The sequence below is a fragment of the Dermochelys coriacea genome, chromosome 1 (genome assembly GCF_009764565.3).
Source record: "Dermochelys coriacea isolate rDerCor1 chromosome 1, rDerCor1.pri.v4, whole genome shotgun sequence".
In the NCBI taxonomy this organism is placed as follows: Eukaryota; Metazoa; Chordata; order Testudines; family Dermochelyidae; genus Dermochelys; species Dermochelys coriacea.
In genome coordinates this window covers 257473420-257498082 of record NC_050068.2, presented here as the reverse complement: position 1 = coordinate 257498082, position 24663 = coordinate 257473420, and the positions used below count along the sequence as shown (strand labels likewise).

The following is a 24663-nucleotide window of genomic DNA, read 5'->3' as shown; positions in this document are numbered from 1 at the left end:
GTCTATGGATTTTTTTTTAACATGGACAAAACTACATATTTTCCCCAAATTTAATCCTAGAAAATGATTGAACCATTTTTGCTGAAATTTAAAAAGTCTAAAGCAGACATCTAGCATGGAAAATTTCAGTCTGAACAGTTATATTTTGAGAGAGCCATAAACAACTGAAAATAGGATCTTATAATTAAGTTTGGCAGAATTTGATTTTTTTGGGTAATTTTTCTAGATAATATCAATGTTTGTTTCTAAGCATTTTATATATTTTTGTTGGTTTTAAATTTTCACAGTTGTGGGAAATTATGTGGTGGTGAGAGATAATAAAGGGGTCAGACAATAATTATTTAATGTGGACACAAGAACAAATGGATATAAACTGACCACCAAGAAGTTTAGACTTGAAATTAGACTAAGGTTTCTAACCATCAGAGGAGTGAAGTTTTGGAATAGCCTTCCAAGAGAAGCAGTGGGGGCAAAAGATCTATCTGGCTTTAAGATTAAACTCTAAGTTTTTATGGAGGAGATGGTATGATGGGATAACGTGATTTTGGTAATGAATTCATCTTTAAATATTCATGATAAATAGGCCTAATGGCCTGTGATGGGATATTAGATATTAGTGGGATCTGAGTTACCCAGGAAAGAATTTTCCGTAGTATCTGGCTGGTGAATCTTGCCCATATGCTCAGGGTTTAGGTGATGGCCATATTTGGGGTCGGGAAGGAATTTTCCTCCAGGGCAGATTGGAAGAGGCCCTGGAGGTTTTTCGCCTCCCTCTGTAGCATGGGGCACGGGTCCCTTGATGCAGGATTCTATGCTCCTTGAAGTCTTTAAACCACAATTTTGAGGACTTCAATAGCTCAGACATAGGTGAGGTTTTTCGCAGGAGTGGGTGGGTTAGATTCTGTGGCCTGCGTTGTGCAGGAGGTCAGACTAGATGATCAGAATGGTCCCTTCTGACCTTAGTATCTATGAATCTATAATGACAGTAGATGTTGAGATTCAAAATGTTAAAGCTTTATATCGATTAACACAAATTGGCAACATCACATGTCAAAATATACAAAGTAAATATCCTTAAATCAAACTGAGTTCTCAAGCAACATTTTTCTTGTTTTGTCAATCCATAAATTTAAAGTATAATTGATGGGAAATATTTCTTGTTGGGGTGGTGTATACAGTGAAATCAACTTTTACTGACCTTTACTGATACAAAATTAATCCTTCCAAGTCTAATTATAATAGAATGTGTTAGGTAACCATAATTATAGGCATCCCTATCAACTCTGCCTACAATAATAAACACACACATGAGTGTATAAACTGAGTGTTTTCCTAATGTGAATTCTACAATCATCCTTTGTCCTCTGGATTAGTTTAAAATAGTCATTATCCTACATCAGTTCCCTCTTTCCACTTATTTTGGGAAGACTATTTCTGGATTCCTGTGTTTCTTGAATTCCTGAGTAGAGTTCAAAGGTTCAGACTGTTACTTGGTTTGTCTTTCTATTAGAATATTTTACTTGCACTGTGAGGCAGGATTTTAAGGCCCATGCCTAAATTCCTGGTTTCTTCCTTTGGGCAAGAGTGGCTATGGGGCATTGCTGTTGTTGGGGGGCAATGTGTGAATTCAGACCTTAGTAAGGTTTTCTGCATAAGTGGGCACACAGGGTGTGGTTTTGGTGAGCTTTACAGTTGAACTGTAAATCAATGAATTTGCTGAAGGGATGTGTGTTTTTAGGTCTATGCACAATTCTTAGTTAGGAATCCTTCCCTCTTGCCTGGGTTCTCTTCTAATGCAGGGGCTATTCTATCTTGGGACTAGGGACCTCAGTCTGTTTGCAGGATCTGTTGTGTAAAGCATTACAGCATAGTATTTTATATAGTTTGTCATTTAATCACGGAGGCAACTATCGCTGTCAAGATACTGCAAAAGAATACAATTGATTGTGAATAGCTTGAATGAGAACTGCTGGTTTATGGGACTGGAGGGCTCACAAGATTACGAATAGGATATGGCACCTTTCGTCTCTTGGTTGCTACTTTCCAATTGAACACCAGGTCAGGTAGTGCGGCTTGCTCAGGGGATAGAATGCAGACTCCAGAGACTTTCACCTCGAGGTACCAAATAAGATTACGCCTAGATTAGTAGTCATTTTGAAAGTCATCGTTGTCTGATGGCAGTTCAGTCTACTATGTGAAATTACTTGGTAGGGCTTAAAAATTCACTTGCATGGAGAATCCTAATCCCTCAGAATTTAAACTTGAATGAAAAAAGTCTCTAGCTACTATGTTTGTGAAGAAAACCCACAAAATATGAATCTATACAGTATGGTCTTAAGTCTGCTGCTAGACACCTCCATTGCTTCTGTTCTTGCTTACAGCTTGCCCCTGTAGCAGAATTAAATTAACAAAACTGGTCAATTCGTTGCTGCAGTTGAGAACCCTCTGGGCAGCAGTGGATCTGACAATAATTGCATGACACTCATACTGCTGTGGCAAAAGCAGAGGGACAGCAGTCAAGGGAGGACCCTGTGTAACCATTCAAGAGAGAGGATGATAATCCAAAAATGGATGCAGGGGGAACAGTAAAGCAGAGGAGGTCCTCTGAATTCCTTTTCCTTTATCAGCTTTTAGAGGAGTTGAGGCTTTGGGGTGGGAGAAAGTTCTCTCCTCTGTCAGGTACCAACTAGCCAGAGGCTGAAGGAGCCTTTGAGCATGGCTCAGGGACAGCCACATAGTAAGAACCCCAGTACCCTCCCTTTTCCTGGCAGGCTTCTTTCTTCTTTTTAGTAGGATTAATCCTCTATTGAGTAAGATTTTTCAACCCCATGAGTTGGTTGTTCTGGTCCACTTTTTGGTTAGCCATTGTCCACATTACAAAACCACAAGTACTCCTTTTCTTTTTGCGAATACACACTAACACGGCTGCTACTCTGAAACCTGACATTACAAAACCTGTAACACTTTAGATCCCTCTAATCCAGGGGTGGCCAAACCACGGCTTGTGAGCCACATGCAGCTCTTTTACATTTAAAGTGCGGCTCACAGAGCATTTCCCCGCAAGACCCCCACCCCCCAGTCTCCATCTACCAGACTCGGGGAGGGGGAGAGGAGAAGAGCTCAGGGCTTCTGCCTTGCAGCGGGCTGTTGGGGCTGGGGCTTCTGCCAGAGACAATTGGTGCCTGCTTGGGGGGGGGGGCAATTTAAAGATTTATCTCCCCCCCCCCCCCCCCAACAGCTTGTGTGATGCCCCAACAGGCACACTCCCCCTCTTACCCTCAGTGGCACCTCCCTGCAACTCCCAGGTGTTAGTTCTGGAGGGAGAGGCAGTGACAAAAGCAGCAGCAGCTATCCATGCAGCTCCCACCTGTTTGCCTCTGCCTTTCCCCTTGGCCACAGTTCCCAGCTTGCCGGCTCCAGCAGCTGCCCTGCAGGGAGGGGGCCTGGCGACACCATGTGACTGAGTGGGGCCAGCAAACCCTGGCAAAAATGTGTGTGTGTGGGGGGGGGGGGGGGCACATGATCCCTCATGTCTCTTTTTCCCCTCCTCCTCCCCACATCACCTCTGGCTTCTGCCCTGTGGGGAGGGATGGCTCGGGACTTCAGCCCCATAGGGCATGTCTGTTGGGGCTTTAGCAGGAGCGAAACTGAAGCCCTGAGCCTGGGCAGGCACCTCCCATGGGGCTGAAGCCCTGAGACCCGCCTGCACCCTGGCAGGCACACCCCAGCTCTTGAACTTCTGAAGATTGTTGTATGCAACTCGGAGGCTCAGTAAGTTTGGCTGCCCTCTGTTGTAATCCATGGTGGTTGCCTGGCCTCCATTACCATAGTATCTAGCACCTCACAATCTTGATGTATTTATCCTCACAATGCCCTTGTGAGGTAGGGAGGTGCTGTTATCCCTGTTTTATAGATGGGGAAGAGAAGCACAGAGAGTCTAAGTGATGTACCTAACTCCATTCACGCATCTGGGCAGAGTGGCTCTGGGCGCTGTCCACTGGCTCCCTGGATGCCTTTGAGGAGCAGTGGGCGCTGTCCAGTGTTTTCTGCTCGGTCTCCACCTCAGGTTCCCTTCGTTTGACCCTTTGACCACACTCCTGTCTCTGTTATTTCATTAGTCCCCTGGAATTATTTGGTTTCCAGGTCCTGTGGATCCTCCCCTTAGGCTGGGGGGGGGGTCCTTTAGCAGTGGATGGGCAGAGCCCATAGAATAGAATAGAATCCCAGTAGAATCACCCAGGAAGTCTGTGGTGGAGCAGGGAATTGAAGCCTGGTCTCCAGAGTCCTAGGCTGGATCTTAACCACTGGGCTAGCCTTTCTTCTTAATGTGCACTAATGACGCCTTTGACTGTCTGCAGAAACTGAAAGGTGAGTAGCCCCTTTTACTCTTAGAGGTGATCCTTCAGTGATGGATGACACAGTGGAGGAGGAGGATGTACTTGCACTGTTGCTGCCTTTGCTGCACCTGTCCAGGGCATAAATATAAGACTCCTTTCTCCAGGGGCTACAAATCCAGCAATTCTTGCCAGCACCAAATTCACTTAAAACTAAATACATATAATGGAACTGCTCCCAATCCCTAGAGAGTGCTCGTTTCGTCTCTCTAACCTGGTAACTTGTTAAAAGACTGCAGTGTGTGTAGACTTTCTCCATTTCTCTTCCAAGTGAAAAATGGATGGTGAGATGGAGAAGGTTGTACCATTTCCTCCTTGCTCTCTGCCAGAGTATTCTGCATAGGAAAGCTGTTCAGGTTGTAAGAGATTGGAGCAATTGCCCAATCCCATGGCTGATTTACAGGTGTATTTTCCCCACTTTGTTCCAGTTCCATATTTACTCCCCTTCCATTTCTAGCCCCTAGATTTTCAGACATTAGTGGCAACTTGAACAGCAGAAAATGGCCCTCTATAGCAGCTGACAAATGGGCTGGCAAAAGCTCCAGAAGGCTCTATCTTTCAAAAACGTCTCACCATAGTTAATGTCATATCAACACATGGGCATTAGCAATGTCAGGGTTTCTAGTGTAGGACAGTCTACTGGCTGCTGATGACATTTTCAGGATTGATATAATGGCTAAAATGGTGGTGGCAGTCAGTGGGCTGTCTACACTAGCGCTCCTAACATTGCTGATGCTGTTTTGGAAAACATCCCTAGTGTAGACCAAACTTTAATGGAGGCTTGTCCTTGAGCATTCACACACTAGTACTAGGAACTCTGACCGCTGAAGCGAGCTGAAAGAACTCAGTCTGGAGTATCTAGAGTGATGGTCAACGAAGAGTAAATGTCTCTCCCCTCCCCCTCCCCCTCCCCCCCAAGTGAACTGGCTGTAGCAGAGGATTGGATGGAAGGAGAGGGTGCAGCATACCTGTATTTTTGAAAGGCAACATGAGCCAACCGGGGGTGGGGTGGGGGCATAGCTCTTGTAGGCAGAGGCTCCTCGCTCCCTCGGCATTGATATTCCTCTGCTCACCTCTGTGTTCTATACAGACACGCTTTAAAAAAATGTTGTTTGGACTTTCTTCTTCCCTCTGTGGAAAAAGAGGAGAAAATATTTGTTTTGATGGCTGCCCTGATTGCCTTTGAGTTTTAAACTCTGACCTTCCAGCTGATGATAGGCTCCCCTCCCCCTCGGCGCATGTCTGCAATGCTCTCGTCCGCCGGCACGCGCGTGCTGCCCTTGAAAACAGACTGGACTTATTAAAATCATTGCTAGTTGCCATGGCAGCTATTGTCGCTGTGGGCTAATAGGAAAGGCAATTACTGCTGCATGTCTGAGGAGCGTACTGATGGGGGAGGGAGAGAGAATATCCCATACTGATTAGCTGTATGACTGATAGACTGGCTGTCATAGAGAACAAGCCATGGAGGGGAGAGAGGCTGGCGATATCTTCTAATAAGGTTTGGCTGAGAGTGTTATATTTTCCAGCTCATGAGCTAATCCAAATGGAAAGATTCACACCCCTCTCATTAAGAAGGGACATCTCTCATTTTAGATTCAGATTTACTTCCGTCCCATGCAGATCTGCTCATCTGACTCTGTTACTAAACCACCATCAAAAACTGAGTCTTGAAAACTTTGTACGTGTTGAAGAAATGAACCTGGCCTCTTTCCAGCCATCTCTTCTCCATAAATATCCCTCTTCTCCTCTTCTTTTGCTGTGCCCAACAGGCTGAAGGTTGTAATGAAAATTAATTCCTATTTTCTTATTATGGAAAGAATGTCGTGTGAGAACTGGGGAATAGAAAAGGGTTTCAGGCAGCTCACCTTGTCAGCAGCAGCCTGTTCTAGCCCTGTTAGACTTTTGATATGGTATCGTGTGTGTGTGAAGGCTGAAACACCTTCACTGCTGACTGTAGTCCTCTGTCTCTCCACAGATCACATGTGGTCATAAAGGCAACCAATACCTATTTTTTTCTGATGCTTTTGGTAGTAAACTCTCCTTCTTTCTAGAGAATGTACAGAAGCAGAATCGGAGCCATGTGCTGGGCAGCTTTAAACTATAAAGAATCAATAGTTCCCTTAAATGTGTGTGTGTGTGTGTGTGTGTGTGGGGGGGGGGGAACTTGGCTTCCTATCCCAGAATTGTAATATACAAGAAGTAGTTTATTCACACTTGTCAAAGCCCTGCTCCTCTAGATATCAAAGCTCTGGTTTTCCCTCATCTCTCTGAAGGTTCTTCCTTCCTTCTCTTCTGGGAAACTGATGCCATTTCATGACTTGGAGACACTTGGAGGAGGTCTCCTCTGATTGGCAGAAGGCCCATTGTGTGAGTTTCTTTTGGGATCAGGAATTCATCATGGTGTCAGCTCTGATGGTTTTGTTCCACTTGATGGTTTTGTTCCACTTGGATGAGGAGAAAATCCTGGGGATTCGGGAAGGGATATCTTTCTGCCAAAGCAAGAAAATAAAACAGCTCTCTCAGAATGGGCGAAATTGGACCTTAGATTCATGTTTCTGTTTCAGATATCTCGCCCCCCTCCGCTCTCCATTTCAGTTCTCACAACAGCTGTTTCAGGCTGCCCTCTGGATCTTACCCTTCTGGGATGGCAGTAATGACTCACTCAGTTGGGATGACTTCCACAGTATGTCTAATTCTTGCTTCTTAAAGATGAGTACATCAGGAAGAGGAGGAAGATTTTTGGTGCCCTGTTTTAAATCTCTTAGTTAGGATTGCTCTAACTTATTGAAAAAGTACTTTCCTCTGTACATTTAGGTTTTTATCTCCCAGATTTGATCTGGTAGTAAATATGGATGACGAGTTTAGTGAATAACATTTCAGGAGGCAGTAGTGCAAAGGTCAGGGATGGGGATAGTTCCATATGAGTAAGCTTCCTTGTTTCCCTCACCAAGTCTGTTCTTTCTTTTCTTTAGGAACATTCAACATGCCATTTGAGAAACTGCTGGATGTAGTGATGCAGTAATTCCTGTTAATTAAAAGGGGGTGTGTTCCAAAGTAGAAGTTAGCTTTGTGTTCCTCTCCCATTCCTTTCTCTTCCCCCTCCTTTACAATTCAAGAGTTAACGTAATAGGCTGGCTGCTGTTCTTGCAGTAGAATCTAAATTTCAAACTGTTTGATCTAAATGTGCAAATTATCAATTTTATGTTCAGTTTTTAAAAAGGTAATTTTAGTGCTTTCAGTCTAAAATGGACTTGGCTGTTTCCCAAAGATCCTGTGAAGATCTGTACAACTCCTCATGGGCCCTAGCCCTGGAAAACTAGAATAATGATCAACAGAGGGAATACTTAGGATTCCAGAGAGAGCTTCCTTATTTTTCTTATTTTAGAGAGAGTTGTTTGTGGATTCGAGATCAGGTTGGGATTTTTTTTGTCTAGTGAACTGCAACCCAGCTCCTTTCAGGCCCCAGAGGAATCTTCACAACCGGATGGACATCTGTGCTCAAACTGCAGTGCATTGTCTGTCTGCTGTTTGTGGAGGGATGAAGGTAGAAAATGAGCTTTTCCTTAGAGCTTCCAGCAAGTACAATGGACCCCATCCACTTTCACCTGCCCGTTCAGCAGCACTTCTCTGGTACCAATTCACTTTCCGGACAGAGGCTAGAGTAGGAGTCTGTGTTTGTGTATACAGAAGAGTGATTGTTCCTGTACTGTGTCAGGGATGGAAATGGAGAAGTATAGGTCACTGACACAAGCCTGGTGCCACCGTGGTTTAAAATACTCATTCACAAATAATTTAATAGAAGAGTCATTGTGGGCATAAGAGTATGTAAACAATTATTTCCAGCCAAGACCAACTTGAGGCTATCGGTTCAGCACATGGTGAGGAGGCACTACCTTTTGCCTTCAGCTGCTATAACTGCTGCTTGTGCACATTGTCTCACCAAATGAGGGTTGCTGGTTCATGTTGCTGTAATAACGTGGGATATGTAAAAGCATGACAACCAGAGTGGGCTAAGAAGGACTTAGCTCATGAAATCCTTGAGGCACTTTTGTCATGTATCCAGGGGTGAAAGTAACTTAAAGGACTTACCCGTATGCTGGAGTCCTGAACAGGGGGCGGGGTATCAACTGTAAGGGGTGGAGCTTTAACGGGAAGAAGCAAGGCTGTTAAATCCTCTGGCCCTTTAAATCGAGGTTTAAAGGGCCTGGGGCTGTGGCTGTAGTAGAGGCAGCTGGGAGCCCCAGGCCCTTTAAATCATTGCTGGAGCTACCAGCTGCAGAGGTGGCCGGGAGCCCCAGGGCTTGGTTGCCGATTTAAAGGGCCTGGGGCTCTGGCCCAGGCCTTTTAAATTGCTGACAGACCCCCCGGGGGCTCCCGGCTGCTGCTGCTACCCAGGGGCTCCGGCAGTGGGACTCTGGTGGCAATTTAAAGGGCCCGGGGTTCCGGGCATTGCTGGGAGCCCCAGGCCCTTTTAAATTGCTGGCCTGGGGAAGCCGGTATGCTCAGCGGTGAACCGGACCGCACTGGCTTACTTTCCTCTGCAACTAGCAGATGTGGCAGGGTGTGCTAAGTTGAATAGACACTAAAGGTGGAAATGCCTGGAAACTTGGAACTGTTTAAACTTTTCTGGGTTTAAGAATCCAGACCTTTGGGAATATTTCCAGATGTGGGCCTATTGCAGAGGGGAGCGGGAGAGAAGAAGAGAGTTCTAGAGACATCATAACATTTGCTGACCACTTCTGAATGTCCTTGCATCCTTACCAGTGAGGCGGAATTACAGCTAATTCCATTAGCTAAGGTATCTGGGATGTGCTGGGATCTGGGCAGTCACCCACTTTAAGCCTGACTACCTGAGTGGAGAGGGCAGAGTACCCAGGCTGGCGTTTCTCACATCCCAAACTTGTATGCAGTCATGTTCACTTAGATATAACTGCTCCGCAACTGAGGAACCATTCTGAATCTTGCCCTCTGGTGTCACACCATAGTCCTGCAGGTGTTCTCCCCTTGGCTTTCTCAGGGTTCATGTGCCAGAATACTTAAAGTAGGATCCCCCTTGTGGAGTCTTATTTATTAAGTCTTATCAGAATATAGACCCTTTGGCTCCTTGGTCCCTAACTTTGTTCCTTCTTAAGTGAGGAATCCCACAGCCCTCCTTGGGGCCTGTGCTATGATCAAGGCAAAGATTCTCTTCCTTGGGTCAAGAGTCTTACAGCTCCCCTTCTGGGGCCTGTGTTGGCAACTCCGGCTGGCTGCAGCCTTTGATCAGTTTCTCTGAGCTGGCCCCGCTGACATCTGCCCTTTCCTCCTAGGCAGGCAGGCTTCTGTTTGTCTGCTCATTCTTTCCTCCTTTGGCTCTCTGGAAACTTCTCTTTTATCCCTAGGCCTGGGACTGATTTAGCCACAGGGCCCACTAGTCACGTGACTGCGATTAACTTTCCCCAAACCGCATAAAAAGGCCAGTCCCCCTGTGACTGCCCAATGTGGTGATTGTGCCTCTTTTCTAGAAACTCAGGATAGTGCCATATTCAGGTAATAACTATGTCTGAGGTTGAAATTTGGAAACTGTTTTCCCCTTTCTCTGTCCTTTGAACCTTTCTCTCCCTTCCTGTCAGTTTTTTTCTGATTTTCCCATATTTACTGGAGTGGCAGAGTAGCTGTGTTTTCCACATGGAAGGGCTGTAGGTTGCAGAGGGAGAATGACTAGGAATGGTCTGTTTTCTGTGTAAAGCTCTAGAGACTGGGCTGGACAGGAACACGTGATTTAGTCTCTTTCCCCTTGCAGTAAGCCCCAGGAAGCTATGTGCAGAGGGAACAACCAGCTGTATATAATTAGCAGGGACTCTGATGCTGTTATGGTACGGTAGGCAGTCGGGGTTGCTGGTTTCGGTAAGTGCATTGGTTCAGAACACATTGGCTGGCAGGACTGTCACACTTAGTTCCTCTCCTGGAAAGTGGAGTGTTTCTTTTGGCTTGTTGGGCTCCCTGCAGTGAAATGAAACAAGCGCTCCATTTGAAATTTGTGTCCCCACACTTCAGGTTTCAATCCGTACCTGCAAGTTATTATGGGGTAGCTGACGTTAGTTTACGTTGGTTTTATCTTGCCTTGACAGCCTCTTGTAAGTGAATAATTCAGACATCCCAATGCACTCCTTTTTGTCCTGCTGTTCATGTTGAATTCCCTCTGTGGCTCTGGGGCATCTTGCCAGGCCCTAGGGTGATTGATTCCATTGCTTTGTGTGCTGTATAGGCACAATGCTCTGGGTATGAGAGTTTTGGGGAGGGGGAGAATGATGGTGGGTGATTTGATTGTACATGTGAGTCAAATCAAAGAAAAAAGATCAAATGGCCTTTTAGTCTCTTGATCTGTGTAAAGAGGCTGGTGGATAAAGGCACACTTTCCTCTTTAGCAAGGACCACATGTCTGGTTTTTGTTCGGAAGGCCAACTGGATTCCTGAGGCATGCGCTTCACTTCTTCCTACCATAATTCCTCACTTTCTGTACTCACAATCGACGTTGTCTGTATTTTATCCTCGAAGCAAAGTCTATCCTGTAAAGCCTATCCTTGTCATTCCTTAATTGCAACTTGAGAAGATGCATCTCTTGCCCATATCCCCTGTTTTCAAGGGCCAGTGTGCTACAAAGCAACCTCAGTCATTACCCATCTCTGATCTGGTGGGAGAGTTTCCCCTACTGGTGAAATGGAAACAGTTTCCCATCAGTTCTAATGCTGGTTTTAGCAGTCTGAAAAAATTTACTGTTAAATGTTTCCTCTTCAGAGTTCTTATTCTGTCCACTAATTGTCCAGTGATCACAGCACAAAAGGGCTATAGCATTCCCAGCTACTTACACAGGGGTGCAGTTTATAGTTAGTGATGAGTATCACTTTTCTTGCTGGGAACTTCCAGACTGATGCACTTAGCCATTGGGGAAACAAAGAGAAAAGGAGTCATCTTTGATACTCAGTGGTCCCTATTTTGCCTTGTCCCTCTGACTGTTATCAGTAATGTTCAGATGGCTGCAAAATATTCCTGGAGAAGCCATCTGTGATCTGAATTTGTTCTCAGATGTTAGCAGAGGGAGAGGGAACTCCAGGCCCCTCCCTCTGCTCAGATAAAGTAGTGCGTAATGTAACTCAACCCTTCCTTTGTGTATGCCTCATCCTCTTTGTCCAGAGCCTCCCTTAAGCTGCACTGTTAGAGGGCTCATCCTACAGACATTGAATGGATATACTATCAGTCTTGCCAGTGTGGAATTTAGAGTCTCTGGTATTTCTGACAAGAATAAAACAGGAATAACTCCCAGGGTTACAGCCAATATTCCCTCTCAGTAAAACAGATTCTAATATTTGAGATGATGTGTGAATGATCTCTGAGCACAGAATGGCTGATGCATTAGTCTGTGCAGCTGCTGCACTGCTGAGCTTTTACTCAGTGATTTGTAAAGTGCTTTGGGGACCCCAGGGTATTGAAAGTGCTAGAGAAAATGGAAGTCTATCCTAGAGAGGAATCCAAACCGTTCACATCAAAGCAAATACAGAATGGAAATTAAACTTTTTTGGGAGTAAGTTGGCCATTCTTGATAAGCATACTCTTCTGCTGGTTGCTGAGAGGTTTCCTGGTGCAAGGGGCCCCGTTGGCAATGATGAAATTGATCAGAATTGTAAGCAGGAATGACAGAGACTAGATTCAGTCTTCTGCTGCTATTTGGAATCCAGAGGGAGGTGGAGAGGAAAGAGAGGTTTCTCCTTTTTCTTCCTTCCCCACTCCTGTCCCTAGACCGCTGGAGGATGTTGTTGCTTTTGAAAAAATCATGTTAGTGTCACTTTGCTATGATGGTCTGTAGCAAACAGCAGAGGAGGCTAGGTATGAGTCTGTGTGGAGGGTAACAAAGCACAAGCCAGAAAAAGGAGTGGAAGGTAAGATATATCTACAGAGAAGAGACTGCTGAAGAAAGAGCCAAATAAGCAGGAGAATGGGGAGTGGTTCTGCCTGACGCTTTCTAACAACCAGGAGTTGAGAGGAGAGCGGAGAGAAACACCATTTCTTTTCCAACTGTAAAGAAGAAAGGGGGACCTCCAAACACAGGAAAACTACTGCTCTCTGAGACCAGTTAAGCACAACCCTTCCCTCCCACCCAATAGAAAAAAGTTGGGAGAGCAGAAAGGGGCACAGAAGATTGTAGAAAGAGTATTCTGGGAAATCCACAATGAATGGGTGGGGATCCAGTTACCTATTATCTATCAGGACTTAAAAGATGTATTAGACACTTAACATATAAAAGGACTAATCCTAGCCAGAAATAAATGCAAAAGATGGTGGGGGGGGGGGAAGGGCCGTGCACTAGCAAGGTCTAGGCACAATACCCTGGTGAGAAGCTGAGCCTCTTTATCATTCCCAGGTTCTAGGAAGTAGGAGAGTGCTGGGACTGCTGCTAGGATGCAGTCCCTGGACATTGCTTGCTCAGTCTTTTGTATCAGGTTCTAGCTGTAGGTGTCTGACTAAATTTTGAAGCTCCTCCCTCCCTGCTCTAACTGGAAGAAAGGAGGAACTTGTTCTTCCTCCTTCCCTCCTCTGTCTCCATGAGTTTCCTGACTGAAGCCAGGAAGGAGCAGATCTCCTACTCCCTCCCCCCCATACATCTAGATGCTTCAAGGGAATGAGGAGCAGTCTCTCTTTCAGTTTACTGTTCTTCCCTCAGTCTGTATTTTGCATGGGTTGAGTCCCTTTCCATCCTGAATGATTCCAGTCTTTCTCAGCAGTAGCATCAGTGTAAAATGTATGTGATTCGTGGCAGTTTTATTGCTACCCATAGAATTCTGAACAGCTGTAATGAAATTATCAGCTGACTAGCATCCTTTAAATTTCACTCTGTTGCTGCTGTGCAAAGTGTAACCATCCTGCCAGGGACTGGAGCTGTCTTTCAGTAGATTCAATCTGATGCAGTGCTGTCTTTCTATTTGGTTGGTCTTTGGGAGATTTTTTTTCAATCTGAAGGACTAGAACCTTCTTACTTTTTAATGTGAACCTTTAAATGCTGCAAATGCAGGAGCTGATAGCTTAAGCCCTGACCATTTACTGGGGGGGCGGGGGGGGGAATCTCTCTCCATGAGTTAGTGGATTTTCTGAGCCGTGCCCGTCAAATCAGTACTACCAATCCCTGCTCAAGCTTGGCGAGCCATTTATCCTGTTAGCTGCTGGCTAGAAACTTCAGTGCTTTGGCTAGTACTCTAGGTGCTTGGTAAACAAGCCATAATACTATCATAATCATGAAGAAGCAAAAGGAAGGAAATCTGTGTGTATGTGTGAAATCCAGTGCAGAACTGGCAGCCTCAGTTCCCCCTGGACCCTTGCTGATTGGTGAGCTGGAAATAAACTCCCAAGTGTCGATGGATTTAATTGATAGAAATGCCCATTTCCTCCCGATGCACAAGGCTCTGTCAATTAACTGAGCACAACAGAGCTTGGTTCCTGGCACCCAGCTGAGGTCAGAGATACTGCTGACATCACTCCCTTCCATTCATGAGAGTTCACTCAGTTTGAGCACCTCCACTCCTTGATAGAGCTGCATTATATTGTATCCAGCTGTCCCCTGCTTAGGGTAAGGTGGGAAGGAGCAGCATGAGCAGATATCTCTCACATGGTGGTTCTGTACAGTACGGATTGGATTGGGAGTGTCTTGGCACAGGGAGGGAAGCCAAGAAATGTGACTGGAGGGAAGTAGATTCCTTTTTTTTTTTTTTTTTCTGTGCCTGACGTGAAAGATGATATCACATGGAATAAATGAATTGCAGAAGAGCACAGAGTCCTCAATCTTAACCTGAAACAGTTTTAAGGGCCCAGTGGAAATTGTTCTGAAATGCATAGTAAGGGTAGATAGATTTTCCCAAGAAGGAGGTTTAGTGGTTGGTACTCCATACTACCATGTGGCTGACCTAACATTGTGTCCCAGTATCTTGCTCCCTGGGCTGAACATCTTTTACCAGCCATGCAGAAGGAAGAGCAAGAAGCTGAATGTATATGATTGCAACAGTCTAGGGCTTTGAATAAAAATCTTGGCTATGTTTACAAAACTGTTTTTTTAAAAAGCAGTGATGCTTTGTTGTGGCCTGAAGTTTAGATTGGCTCCATCAGCTGCTATTTGCCATGGTGCCTTGTGGCTGCTCCAGTTCTGGAATCTCCTGTCCTGCCAAATTCTCTATACCTAATTTAAGATGTCTGTGTATGTATCAAGAGGGCCAGCTCCCTTTTCTGTCTCCTCCAGATAAACTTGCCACATTCCGGGAGGAAATATGATGCTTTAATTTCAGGAGCCTAGTGTATTCAGAACTCTTCTCTCTTGTATTTCATCTGTATGTTCAGGGAGGGGATTTAACCTCCTGATGCAAATAAATCTCCAGGGATTTTAGAAGTTTTCTTTTTTTGCCTTGTCCCACAGGGAGATGCAAAATAATATTGAAGCTTTTCAGCAGTACAGTACTTGCAGGAATTTGGAGTCTGGGGTTTTTAAATCTCTTCTGTCTTTTCTGGTGTGTTTAAAGTTAGGTGAGTGGAACTTGGACCAAGTATGGAAATCCATTTATTAATGAGAAGATTAGTCAAATTTTAGGGCTAGTAAAAAAGAACAATTGATAGTACTGACGTGATGCAAGCAGGAACTGTACAAAATTTGTCTGCTGGTTGCACCTCAGTCCTGACCTATGGCACTCCTTACTACTTCAGTTCTGAGCCTTCACACAGTTCTGTCGGTGCAGCTGCTTGGCATTCCAGTCCTGGGCTAACCGTGGAGATCCTCTTAATGCCTATCTGGCCATCACTACCCTTTGCTTTTCCCATCCTGATATGTTCCAAAGACCAGAATTTGTGCCAAACAGCATTAATTTTGTGAAGAATTCTCTAACTAGGTTTAGTTTTTGCTTTTTTTTTTTTATTGCAGTCTACAGGGTTTGAACTAGAGGTGTGAGGAGAGTACACTACCTCCCCTGTGCCACAGGTAGTCTCTTATCTCCTTCCCCAGTCTCATTGTCACCTCTGAATCAAACTCTTGGGCTTTCTCCTGGGAATTTCTAGCAGCAGCTGTTCTTCCCTTAAAAGCAAGACTAGCACTCCAGTGCAGATCAAACATGAGAAAAGTCCTGCTTTGGTTGGCTGGATAGTTACCCGGTGGATACTTTTCTCCACTTGTAATATGGTTTCTCTTAGGGCTTGTCTACACTGCTAAAAAGCTTGGTGTTTTTACCTTGTGGTAACTAATGTGTATGAGCTATCCTGAGGTATAAAAACAGTGAAAACCAGGCACTTCAGTTTTACTGTGAGGTAAATTCATCAACTGTATACCCCTGCCTGCTGTTGCCCTTAGAGAATTTACCTTGCAGTAAAACTAAAGTGCCTTTTTTGTTAACCTTGAGAGAGCTCATGCATGTAATTATCACATTAATTATCACAAATTAAGGTTTAGTGCCCCCCCCCTTTCTTTTTAAGCAGTGTAGACAAGATTCTAGGTCTCAGGCTGGTGGCACCCTGCAAACTCTCCTTATAGTGGCCTGTCTTGCTTCCCTGAGGCACTTCTTCCCTGTAGCAGGCTTTATTCGAATTCTTCTCTGCTCCCAGCACTCCCTTCCTGCTTTGCGTGCAGTCTCCCCTGAATGAAGCTTTGGTCTTGTTTTCCTCCTTTGAATTTTATGCTTTGTTCTGCAGTTTGATTGAAACAATTCTGGGGAGGTGGTGTTTTTCCTATGGGAGTGGGGGAGACAGCCAAAATATTGTTGGTGGCTTTTCCTGCTTTTAACTCCGTAGTAGCTGCAGCTGTCATATGCACTGTGGTGACTCAGTCCTGCCCTTTGCATAAAGACCTAATTGGTCTCAGCGAGGGGCAATTATTAGATTTAATGGGTTATTGACTATAACCTGCTATAATGGACAATCTATCTATGGCTGGTGTTTTTCATTCATGACATATTCAGTGGTGACATGTGACCTCCTGTGCTCTTCCAGTATAGGGATCTCAGGGCAGAGGAGCTAATTGTGTTTAGCACCCGCCAGTCTTGTAAAGGACAGAGAGGTTGGAAAGACAGAAGTGTGCCCAAAAGAATTCTGGGGGTGTGTTTGAAAATATTTTTACATAGCACAATTGGTGTCTGGTGCCTTTATAAAAACAGTAAGATGTGGGCTCTGGCACAAGCCACTTACAATCTAAATGGCACCAAATCTAAGGCTGAACATAAGGGAAAGGCAAAGATTACTCTGTAGAATGTAGTGATGTTAGTTATGTTAGTTTCTGTTTGTAGTTGGTTTGGTATCTAAACAGGTGGTAGGTTTTGTTTTTTGCTTTATTTTTGTTTAGCTACATTTTGAAAAAAATTCTTACATTAAACTAACAATGTAGCAATAAAGGTCATCGCTGGAAAGTTAATTGAAAAAAGTTGATCTGGAGGAGGGAGTTGAATGAAAATGGGGCAGATTGCAAGATGTGTTTCTTTGTTCTGGAACTAGTAAACTGTTACAAACTTGCCACCAACTACTTCATCGTCAGCCTGGCGTGGCTGACCTGCTGCTGTCCCTGCTTGTCCTGCCCCTCTACGTCTACTCGGAGTTCCAGGGAGGAGTGTGGGCCTTGAGCGCAGGTCTGTGTGATGCACTGATGACCATGGATGTGATGCTGTGCACGGCCTCTATCTTCAACCTCTGTGCTATCAGTGTGGATTGGTTCATCGCCGTTTCCATCCTGCTGAACTACAACCGGCAGCAGATCGACCTGCGGCAGCTGATCCTCATCTCCACCACTTGGATCTTTGCTTTCGCCGTGGCATCCCCGGTCATCTTCGGCGTCAACAACGTCCCAGACAGGGACCCCACCTTGTGTCAGCTGGAGGACAACAACTACATTGTCTACTCCTCCATCTGCTCCTTCTTCATCCCCTGTCCGGTCATGCTGGTCCTCTACTGTGCCATGTTCCAGGGACTCAAGTGCTGGGAGGAGGCCAGGAAGGCCAAGCTGAAGAGCAGCGTGTATGTGGGTGGCAGGAAGCTGTGCTGCCCGCCTCCCATCATGGAGAGGAAGCAGGCTGAGATCAAGCTGCAGGAGCGCAGTCTGTATGACCGCTCAGTGTTCTTTCCCCAGGAGGTGCATGATGAACAGTGGCATCCAGACTGTCTCCTACCCTCACCTCAAGTACCCCCACCCGGGACACAAACAGAAACAGGCCAAGATCAATGGCCGTGAGAGGAAGGCTATGAAGGTGCTGCCGGTTGTGGTCGGTGCTTTCCTCTTCTGCTGGACACCCTTCTTTGTAGTACACATAACGAGCCCTGTGCAAATCCTGCACGATCCCCAGTCAGGTCATTAGCATTGTCACGTGGCTGGGCTACATCAACAGTGCTCTTAACCCCATCATCTACACCATCTTCAACACAGAGTTCAGGAAATTCTTCCGCAAAGCTTTGCACATCTTCTGCTAAGGTTGGTGCCTGCTGGAGTCAGGGAGGAACTAAAGCACAAGGCACAGCAAAGAGTAAAGATAACACTGTGTTAGGTGGTTTTTTGTTTTTTGTTTTTTTTTTGTATAGCTCATTGAAGTTTGATTTCTTGCTTAAAAAAGAAGGGATTACCGCTCTGAGTATATCAATGCATAACAGCTTGTTGGCTGGGTAAAATGCCACAGTCACTACCTATTCCTCTACATATTACAAATTAATACATGTGAATGCAGTATTAGTGAAAAGTGCAATATTAACAATCCTGGAGATTGAAGCCATCTGTTTATCCACAGAGCGGATATAAAAGGATTAGCAGTTACAAGCAGCTTTGCACCCACACCACTTCCTGCCAGCATATCCCAGCCCTGATTGGGAGGAACCTTTCGAAGGGTAAGAAGGGGTAGTTCACTCTCCATGGACCCTTTCAGTCCTTGGTACTGCTGTTGAGACTGCCAGTTTAGTGCTAATTGTAATGGGTGGGTGCATGTGTGTCTGTGTTCTATATGATCATCTATTCCATAAAGAACTGAACTGAGACTCTGTTTTATGCAGATACTGCAGAATATTCCTTTATGTTCAGCTAAGTGGATTTTCTCATATCTGCATGCCAATTTGGCACTGGCCCGGAGCTTTCAAAAGAGCAAGTAGCAGTTTGAGAGGTCTTCTGGGTGTTTCATTCCTTTTTAGGGCTGCTGTATCCACTGACAGACAGTTGGGATTGGCGTCCAAGTTCTCTCTTTATCTCTTTAAAAGTGATTAGTGCACTGGACACTTTGTTACTAATGTTACTTTTGAAGAAGTGATTCTTATAGATGACTGATGGTTGATCTGAGAAATAACCCATTCTGCCTTAATGATTTGTCTGTCTTTGTTCCTTCCCCTTGTGTTGCAATCTCGTGATGACTCCTGTGAGCTGAGAGGGCCCTTGCACTGCATGAGCCTCACTTGAGGGGTTTCATTCTCTCATATAGATGCCCTTTTGTTTGCTCCAGCCACAGGGAGAGGAGGTTTCCAGGAGGGGAATGAAGAGGGCCAGGCTCAGTGGTTTTAAAAGAGGGAATGATTTTTTTAGGGCGAGCCTGGGAGCTGCTTGGTTCTGACTGATTCCAGATGGTGCTGCTGGAACACAAAGATTGCCAGTGTGTTTGTGGTGGTGCTGACTGAGGGCCCCCTGAGCGCTTCCTGTGTGGCTCCACAATCATACGAGCTTAATCAGAACCAGCCTTGCTGCTGGAACTCTCATAAGCCTCCCTTTTCTTTATCCAACCTTCTGAGCTCCATGTTTTCTCCCACCCCTTTTAACCCTTTACCATTTCAATTCTGGCCTTTCAGCCCTCCTCAGATCTAACCTGTTAACTGTAGGAGGTTAGGTATCCAACAGATGAAATTCAGGTTGTATAGAGCAGAGGTTCTCAACCTTTTTTTCTTTCTGAGTGCCCCCTCCCACCCCTCTAACATGCTATAAAAACTCCACGGCCCACCTGTGCCACAATAACTGGTTTTCTGCATATAAAAGCCAGGGCTGATGTTATTGCCTGGGGCCCCACACCACAGGGGCCCCCACAAAGCTAGGTTGCTCAGGCTTCGGCTTCAGCCCCAAGTGGCTGAAGCCTAGGGTTCAGCCTCATGCGGTAGGGCTTCGGCTTTCTGACCTGGGCCCCAGCAAGTTGAACACTGGCCCTGCTTGGCGGATCCCATGAAACCTGCTCGTGGCCCCATTGTGGGCCCTGGACCCCTGGTTGCGAACCACTGGTATAGAGTATTTGGAAAGGAGATCGCTGTTTCTGGGGGAGAAGCTAGTGTGTAAAATGAAGCGGTGAAAATGACACCCCAGTTATTTATGGCAATCTAATTCAGTCAGCTCGGAATATCCTGGGCTTGGAAAATTCCCTGACACCTAGATAAGTTCATGAAGGATAGGTCCATCAATGGATATTAGCCAGGATAGGCAGGGATGCAAAACCATGCTCTGAAGTGCCCCTAGCCACTGTTTGCTAGAAGCTGGAAATGGGAGATGAGATGGATCACTTGATGATTGCTGGTTCTATTCATTCCCTCTCTGAAGCACTTGGCATTGGCCACGGTCGGAAGACAGGATGCTGGGCTAGATGGACGTTTGGTCTGACCCAGTATGACCATTCTTATGACAAACTACTAGTCTTGTTGAAAAATATCTGTGCTACTTCTCTCTCCCCCTCCCCCCAAAAGAAAACCCACTCTAAAACAAAACCTTGCTTGCTTAATTTATATTGTCCCATCTTCATTTCCCACCAATAAATCAATTCATCTCTCTCACACAGCACACTATGAATTAATTCTGTCCTGCTTCTTTGTAGGACTGCCACTCTCCTGATCATGCAGGAAGTCCTTGCTTTCCTGGCCACCTCTCTGCATGTAGGGCTTCTGTTCCCCATTCCCCTTTTCCTCTCCCCTCAATCTTCTGAGAAAATGAGCAGTGACACTTGATCTGTTCTGCTGCCTTTCCACCTTCTTCCTCCCCACATTCTCCAAGGAAGGAGTCAGTAGTTCCCTAGTCTTGCTTGCCAGGCCAAAATTTCTAGTTGCTGTGGGTGAGCAAGCACATGGAGTTTGAAACCCAGCGAGTGTCACTGCAGCTGGGGATGTAATTCCCAGTTCGAGCTAGTGCACTAAAAATAGCAGTGTGGTTGCAGCGTCATGGGCAGCAGCCCAGGCTAGGTGCCTCAGTGCAATCCCATCTTAGGTACGTGTGTTGTGCCACTGCGGCCACACTGCTGTACTGTTGCACGCTAGATTGAGCAGACCTAGTGCGTAGTATGTCTACCTGAGCTGGGAATTACACCTCCTAGCTGCAGCGTAGGTGTACCCACTCTGACAAGTAGATTACAGTGCAAATAAAATGCAAGATGCTTCATCATCAACCCTATGTGATCTTGGTATCAAAAGGTGATTTCAACATTGGATTTTAAAGTCTGTGTAGGCCCCTTAGATGTTTCCTGACAAGTAGAAATAAAAGTGAAGAAAAGACGTACTTCTAAAACGCCATTGTCTACCAAAAATTCAAAATTTGGTGCTGCTGAGTTTTGTGCCTAGAGCATATCCTTGTATCTGCTGGTGTATAGCTGTCACATTGCACATAGTAGTCTCAGGGGCTTGATAATGCAAACGTAGTTCATGTAGGACCAGAAGCAGGCCACAGGCCCTTGAGGTCTGAAATACTTTGAAAAATACTGCCATCTCTAGCCTATGTAACTTCTAACAAAATTCAGATTTAAAGTTGCTTTAAATAAATAGAAACTTTTTTAGTCACTTTGTTCCAGAAGGCCGAAATGTCCTAAAGCAAAAATCTCCATAGACGATCTGGGGAGAGAAAAGCACAATTAGCAGAAGATTCCTTCCTGACCTCCAGAAAACATGATTGGCTACTTCTCAAGCACAAAACTGACTAATACACCTTTAATGTATGAGTCCATATAGCCATCCGGATTTTGTTTAAATACGTTGATACTACTTGGCTCCTCCAGCTGTGGAAGTTCATTCCACTGAAAGATACTCACCATCTGTCTAATAAGACAAACATACTTTCAAAGTGGATGCATATATAATGGATGTCATACATCCTTTCCTATCTGAGCAAGTTGTACTGACCATGGGGCTCTAAGCCAATTAGCTGTTTAAATATTGTGCATAAGTAAGATGGCTATCCCGTGTGTTTGAGAGCAATGATCTTTACATTTTATGATGGTAATTGAACGCAAGTATTTCAGCTAAAGATGAGCTGTGGCGAATCTTATAAAGCAATTCTGTTTTCAGTGTTTTTTTACTATATAAATTGAAACCCCTTACACTTTCTAAATTGAAAGAAATAGTCTGCAGAAACGTACATGTTTCTTTAACAATTCTAAAAATACGTTGAAAAAGGAACAGAGATTAAATCCATTTAGTTGAATTTTATTTTTTATAAAATTTATTTTAAAGAAAGGTTTTTGTAATAGAAGCATTTATATTGGGTGATTTCACTTTGACACACATGAATCATGATCTGCTCAATGTCTTGCCTCCAAAAAAAAAAAAAAAAAATTCTGATGTTCCTTTGGTTGTGGTTTTCTTTTCTGGCAAAAATTTTCCAATCTTGTAAACAAGATCTGTGATAGCAGAATAATGACTGCTTAAGAAACACCTCTTAAACTGAATAAAAACTTTTTAAAAGGAAAAAAAAAAAAGAGATTTTTAGGGTTGTCACTCTGAAGCCTAGAATGTCTACAAGCTAGAGCCCTGCAGTGAGACTGGGATCCCGTAGGTCCCACAGGACCCGCTGCCATAATAGCTGGAGTGGGTAAAATGTACTTTTGTTGTGGGTGGGATTGAGTGGGCAAAAAATACAGATTGTGGTAATTTGTGGGGAAACACTAAATATCTCATCAGTTTACCAAGAATATTTGAGAAATATTTGAGAAATTGCTAATTATTTTCTCTAAGCTTCTTTTTCCTATACATGTTTATCTTCCTTCCTCCGAATCTGGTGCAGTACACTGGCTCAAGTCAGGTCAGAGAATCTCACTAATTGGTTTTACTGTTCTGTGATGTCACATACGCGCAGGTTGTCACTGTTGTATCAGCTTGCTGTCAGTGCCGTGAGCAGTTTTCTGGTAAATGTTTTTCAAAAAGCAATAATTCTGACATGTAAATAATTTGAATGGTATGTTTCAAAGTTCCAAAAATAGTGCGTAAGCGGTTTAAAAAATACCTGGTTTTTTAAACAGCTTCCTTTTTATAATCATTAAAAAAAAATCTGCACCTTTTAAGGCAAAATTGTGGTGCAATTTGTTTTGACAACTGTGATATACACGACAGAAGTTTGTCATCAGTAGAATTTCAGCAATGTAAAGCAAATTTTTCTTTTTTTTAAATAAAGGTATTAATACTTAAATTTAAGTGAGGGATAGAATGATTTGATGTCTATTATAACAGGAGTTAAAATATTTTTTTTACTCGGTTTAAGCAAGATTTGTTTTATTCTTTTAGTGGTAAAAAAATATATAACTGACCGTTTTTGTTTTAGTAGCATGGGGGAATCAGTCTCTTTTGCATGATCTAAGGTTTTTGTGGGTGGGATCAGGATGAAAAAAATAGTTCTGTGCAGGGCTATACTACAAGGATTGTTGAGAGCTCTTTGTTTAGAATGTCAAGCAGTTCTATCCTTACTGCAATCTGAGGTCTTTTACCATCTGGTTTTTACATTCTCATCCATTTTTGTTTTTTTTACACTTTATGAATTACAACCATATGACAGCATGGCTTTCACATGGTTCTCTCTGTAAAATTATATTTCTCGTTCTCTTTCCATGTATGTTTATTTTATAGGGACACTTTCAGTTTAAAACATGTTCTTATGTTTAAAACTTTACATTCTGTTACTATTAACACTTGAGATTACTAGTAGAATTGAAAGATTAGAGATGTTCTTTTTTGGTCTTTTTTTCTGTTTGTTTACATAGTACATTTGACGGCACTGTAGTCCGTGTCACTGTTTCTGCTGTACAGTCAATTAATTCCCTTTTAGTTTGTGAGATTTCCCCCAGTGGCCAGGGAATAGGGATTGGAGTTGAAGATAAATATTGAGATAAACACTTTTTAAAAATAGAAAAACATGATTGTAATACCATATAAAATTCAGAGGGACTAAGGGCAAGTTAAGTGCCTCAAACCACTTTTAATTCTTATAAAACTTAGATTTCAAGATGATGATCTCTGTTTGATAAACTTTCTTCCTGTATTTGGAATCTATTTGTGGTAGATATCAGCATGACAAAGTGGGAGTTAAGGGAACACATCAAGGAATGTGCAGGTAGGGCAGGGAATTGTGAAGATGTGACACCCGTTCTTTCGGGCCAGAAAACCACACCAAAAAGTTGGGGGCCAATGAACTCCAGCTAGCTTTGTCTGATTTCAGTACTGCTTTACCTGACAGTAGTAAAGCTCCCTATGGATGCTTGCATGTCTTGTTTTACTAATGGCTCCTGGCTACCTTGCATGTTTTGTCTGGCTAACTGCTCCAGATTATTGACATTCTGATTAGGGTTGAAGGCTATTTTGATTAATCTTACCTCACTTCCACTTCTTGTCTTTTGCTGCCTTTCCTATCTCCCTGGATAGTAAAAACATGCTTGAACTGGGACTCTGCCCTGCATATTGAAAATATCTCTCTCTGGGGTGTGTTTTTGGCTTTAATGTACTCTTTCTGTTCTGTAAGGCTCTGACCAGTTTGGGGACATTTCTTTCTTGTTTATAATTGGTGTCTGGTCCATTAATAGTAGTGTAGAACAGAACCACTTGACTGAGTAGTGAGTAACAGGTTGTATTGGGCTATAGAGTATTGCATTATTACTATAAAGATGTGCGTTTTGCTTATGACAGGGAAATACATGACTGCACTGAAAGTCAGGGTCCAGGGTGTGGGCTGGCGTTTGAGGGAGGAGGGGAACATGGCAGTCTCACTCTCGTAGTTTTACCAGGCAATATGTATATGTGTCTCCAACACTTTATATGCACTGCTTCTCAGTAGGTAGATATATTTCCTTGCTCCCTGGGAACTAAATAAAACTCTAATCTCATTGTACTACTCAAGGAAATATATATTTCTGGGTGGGGAAGTTCTGGACATAGTTCCTTACGAAATTTTAAAAATACTACTTTCCTCCATATGTTCAAGTAAGCCCTGAAGCGTGCTGGGGATTAGGTGAGATTCAGAATTCGGGTGGCCAGTGTCCTGGTGGTTTTTTTTTGTTTGTTTTATTTTTTTTTTTTGTCCCAT

General features: G+C 44.0%; 2 protein-coding genes across 14 annotated transcripts in view; both read left to right on the top strand.

Annotated features, from left to right (window-relative positions):
• Positions 1 to 24663, top strand: part of RBFOX2 (RNA binding fox-1 homolog 2) — a 257417-nt gene that overhangs the window by 14044 nt on the left and 218710 nt on the right. The gene's annotated exons all lie outside the window — the stretch shown is intronic.
• LOC119857461 (D(4) dopamine receptor-like) lies at positions 16947 to 17978 on the top strand. The gene is given in 3 exon segments (XM_038406437.2): positions 16947 to 17502; positions 17504 to 17694; positions 17696 to 17978. Coding segments are annotated over 3 exon segments (816 nt in total). The 5' UTR covers positions 16947 to 17034; the 3' UTR covers positions 17853 to 17978.